This window comes from Microtus oregoni, unplaced genomic scaffold, assembly GCF_018167655.1.
Source record: "Microtus oregoni isolate MIOR12 unplaced genomic scaffold, Mior012 000012F_ref0000307, whole genome shotgun sequence".
Lineage (NCBI taxonomy): Eukaryota > Metazoa > Chordata > Mammalia > Rodentia > Cricetidae > Microtus > Microtus oregoni.
This window is the reverse complement of record NW_024543071.1, coordinates 46,518,308-46,522,599: the sequence shown is the minus strand read 5'-3', so window position 1 is coordinate 46,522,599 and position 4,292 is coordinate 46,518,308. Positions and strand designations below refer to the sequence as shown.

The 4,292-nt window shown below is 40.1% G+C and overlaps 1 protein-coding gene across 1 annotated transcript; it reads left to right on the top strand.

The window, feature by feature from the left end:
- Window positions 1-1,996: 1,996 nt before the first annotated feature.
- Window positions 1,997-2,938, top strand: LOC121454566 (olfactory receptor 4D10). Its single transcript, XM_041661970.1, has one exon. It carries the CDS (start codon window positions 1,997-1,999, stop codon window positions 2,936-2,938), a length of 942 nt encoding a protein of 313 aa, XP_041517904.1.
- Window positions 2,939-4,292: the final 1,354 nt, after the last annotated feature.

Below are 4,292 nucleotides of genomic sequence, written 5' to 3'. Positions count from 1 at the left end.
GCTAAAGTTTAAAGTTTCCTATAACAGCCCAAAATAGAGCCCTACTGTGATTCTGTGACACTGGGGCATCAATGGTTGGACCTCATGGCTGTCGATGCCCTTAAATATTTGTATTTCCATCAGACTGAACATGGCCAGAATAAGACCTGGCTGCACTTGTGTGTGACATAGCTAGCAGAAGTCAAGTGCCAACTCTCCTGAAAGGACCCAAAAACTGTGTGAGAAAAGACTAAAGGGTATATCGATTAGGTGTACGCTTTTGAAATTCCTAATAAACTCAGTGTCAAAAATACAATCAAAACTAATCTGGGGAAGTCTGGCTCTATTTTTTTACTATCAGTTTTTGGCACACAGTCTTAGGGGTGCTTCACATGTGTGAGAAAGTGGAGTGTCTATGATGTACCCAAGTTTATCTGGAAACTCCTTGACTTTTCAATTAAATAGCCAATCAGGAAGTGTTTTTCTAGTATCTTTACACTAAAATTGAGACAAAGAAATAACTCCAACTTATTGAATGCTCAAAGAGTGATTGTTCCAATAAATAAAAATGGTTTTGGAACTAGATATAAGTACATGTAAAGCCAAGTCCCAACATGCAACTGCTGCACTTTGGTGGAAGTATAGTCTCTTTTCATCTCATCTTCCTCAACTGGGACTAAGTGAAAGCTGCTTCCTCAAGAACACATAAAAGAACCATTCACCAGACAACTGAGGCTCGAGATAAATGGACTCTTGAGGTCATCGTGACTGCTTTTTCCCAAAACTTACAAATGAGTCTGCTGATGATGCCCACTGGAGAAAGGAAGCAGGAACAGAGGAGGGGAGAGTAGGTTTCTAGTTGATTCCTGTGTTTTTTTTAACTAGTGGTGGTGGTGGTGATGGAGGTGGTAGTGGTGATGGTTGTTTTTTGTTTGTTTGTTTGTTTTGTTTTGTTTTGTTTTTTCGAGACAAGGTTTTCTGTGTATTTTTGGCTGTCCTGGAACTCACTCTGTACCTCAAACTAACAGAGATCTACCTGCCTCTGCCTCCAAAATGCTGGGATTAAAGGCAAGCAGTACCATGACCAGCTTGATTTCCATGTTTTTGACAGAGGCTGAAATTAGAAACCTGTGTTCAGACCCAGGAAACTTCATTCTGTTTCAGTCCTAGAGCATCTCATATGAGTCTCCCCCCACTTTCATGCACACACGCATACACACAAACCCCACAAACACACACACACACAGTTTCCTCCTCTTCCCTGCTTGCTCAAACCAATACTGATACTGATGCTGTTGACAGCAAACAGTTCTCAGTCATAGTTCCATCGCTCACTTAGTTAATGACAGAATGAGAAGGGGGTGAGACTACCGCTCCAGTTTCTCATGGCAGAGGGTTCAGCGCTGCCTGTCACAAAGCACGTAAACCCCACGCTTAGTGAAAAACAAATAATCATTCAGAGGAATTCCAGAATCTCCATATGTGCATATCCAGGAGTCTCCCTGTACAATGTAGAATACAACTGATAATAATAAAAACAAATTACCTTTTAAGAAAAGTTAACTTGATAGTGCTCCTTCCACTTTTTCATAGGAAAGCCAGAATCTTTGCCCCTCAAGTAAAATAACTGACAAAAAGAATTACAAAGATTTCATTAAAGCGAAACAAATTGATTGTTTTAAAGAGAGATTTACTTAGACCATTGGAAGTTTGATATCAAAAAAATCAAAATGGACCATGGTAAATTTTTTCTATTATAAATATTCTAAGTGACACTACTAATGAATTTTCTTTTCCAATGTTGCTCACTGTAGAAAAATATATTGAATGATTTTCTATGTGGTAATTTGATTATCAAGTTAACTGCAATATTAGATTATGAACAACAATCTATTCCAGGTGCTATGGCCATAAAAAGGAGCTTCTGAATTCCATTTTAGAAGCTTAGGATGTCAAGATAAACAGCCTGACGCTTGAAACAAAAAAAAAAAAAAAAGCGAAGAAAGAGGGTGTTTTGATGGAGATGGAAAACTACACCAGGGTCAAAGAACTTATTTTCCTTGGCCTGACCCAGAGTCCTGAAGTCAGCGTGCTGCTGTTCCTTTTCCTTCTCATGGTGTATTTGACAACTCTGCTGGGGAACCTTCTCATCATGGTCACCGTGACCTGTGAGTCGCGCCTTCACACCCCCATGTACTTCTTGCTCAGGAATTTGTCTGTTGCCGACATCTGCTTTTCCTCCATCACTGCACCCAAGGTCCTGGTGGACCTTCTCTCAGACAGGAAGAGCATCTCCTTCAATGGCTGCCTCACTCAGATGTTCTTCTTCCACCTTATTGGAGGAGTGGATGTGTTTTCTCTGTCAGTGATGGCTCTAGATCGATATGTGGCCATCTCCAAGCCCCTCCATTATGTGACCATCATGAGCAGAGACCGTTGCATTGGGTTAATAGTGGCCTCATGGGTGGGAGGCTTTATCCACTCCATCGTGCAGATTTCTCTCTTGCTGACACTTCCATTCTGTGGACCCAATGTTCTTGACACTTTCTACTGTGATGTCCCCCAGGTCATCAAACTTGCCTGCACAGACATCTTTGTTCTGGAGCTGCTGATGATTTCCAATAATGGGATGCTCACCACACTGTGGTTCTTCTTGCTCCTGGTGTCCTACATGGTCATATTATCATTGCTAAGGTCTCATTCAGGAGAGGGACAGAAGAAAGCCATCTCCACCTGCACCTCCCACATCACTGTGATAACCCTGCACTTTGTGCCCTGCATCTATGTCTATGCCCGGCCATTCACTGCCCTTCCCACAGACAAAGCTATCTCTGTCACTTTCACGGTCATCTCCCCTCTGCTCAACCCCTTGATCTACACTCTGAGGAACCAGGAGATGAAGTCAGCCATGAGGAGACTCAGGAAAAGACTTGGACCTTCTGATGGAATAGAGAAGTAACTTCTGCTTGTTGCCACCCTAAATGTTTCTAATATAAATAAACTATATTCTATCATGCCTTCTCATTTCTCTTGTTCTGCTATATTAAGACACCAAAAAAAAAAAATATCAGGTTGATCGGTCTAATTCTCTTTTACATTTTCAGTGTTTGGAATCCATGCCTAAACCACTGAAGCTGTGAGTAAATCTTGCTAAAATCTGTGGGATTGAAGGATATAAACAAATGTTGAATATGTTGAATATGATTCCAAAGTCAATTAAACTCTTGAGCATTCATTTTTTTCCTTTGGTTTTATTTTTAACATAGGATTTCATTATGTTGGTCAGTCTAGCTTGACACTCACTATGTAACCCAGGGTATCCCCAGACACAGTAAACCTCTTGTACTTGCTACCAAGTGCTAAAATTGCAGATGTGTGCCAAAACACCAATATAGTTTCAGTTGCTTAAATATAATTATGTGTTTGTGTGCCAATGAAGTTTTATTTATAGACACTAAAATCTGAATTTCATGGAATTTTAGTTTATGAACTTTAGTTTTTGAACAGACATTTCTTCACTGAAACCAAGAGAACCAGAATTGATCATCAAAGTGTGCTGCAGTTCTCCCTTCCTGAGTATCCTTGTGCATCTTTATGGTGCTACAATCAAAAGAAAGATGCAGAAACTCTGTTAGAACCCAGTTACAGCCCAAAGCAAGTTAAGGCTTCTCAATACTTATTGTTCCAAGCTTGAATCATATGTAGGCAGATGTCTACCCTGTATTGCAATCAAACATCAAAGACTATATGTTCTACTCAGTCAAAGAGTGCACACACTATTCTGCAGGTCACAGAAGCTTTTCCAAAATACACCACATCCTGAGACACAAAACAAATCTTAGAAATTCACAAAATTTTAAGTTACACCATGTATCTTATCTGACCACAATACCATAAATCAACAGCAAATGAATCTCTAGTAAGTATTAAAATGCATGTAGATTAAACAATACATTTCTGAATAATAAATAGGTCAAAGAAGAGAGAAATTAAAATTTTCTGAAAATAAAAGAAAATGAAAACACAATGCAACAAAACCTCTAGGAAGCATTAAAAGCAGTTTTATAAGGGAATGTGTAACTATAAACACTTGCATTTAAAAATTAGAAAAGATGAACCCATCCTCAGACCCTTCCTGCTACAAGTCCTACTCTGCCCCCAAACCCACCTATCCCCTGCTTCCTCAGAGGAACTCTGAAACACAGGCTGCAAGTTCAAGGAAAGAACCAAGAGGTGAGTCACCACTCACCCAGCAGGGCACCCAACTCTCTAGGCCCTCCAAACCTGGTTAAAACCCTGGGCTCCTCCCCCAC

Coding starts and splice junctions, on each gene's coding strand:
- LOC121454566 (XM_041661970.1), top strand. CDS start 1,997: ATGGAGATGGAAAACTACACCAGGGTCAAAGAACTTATTTTCCTTGGC.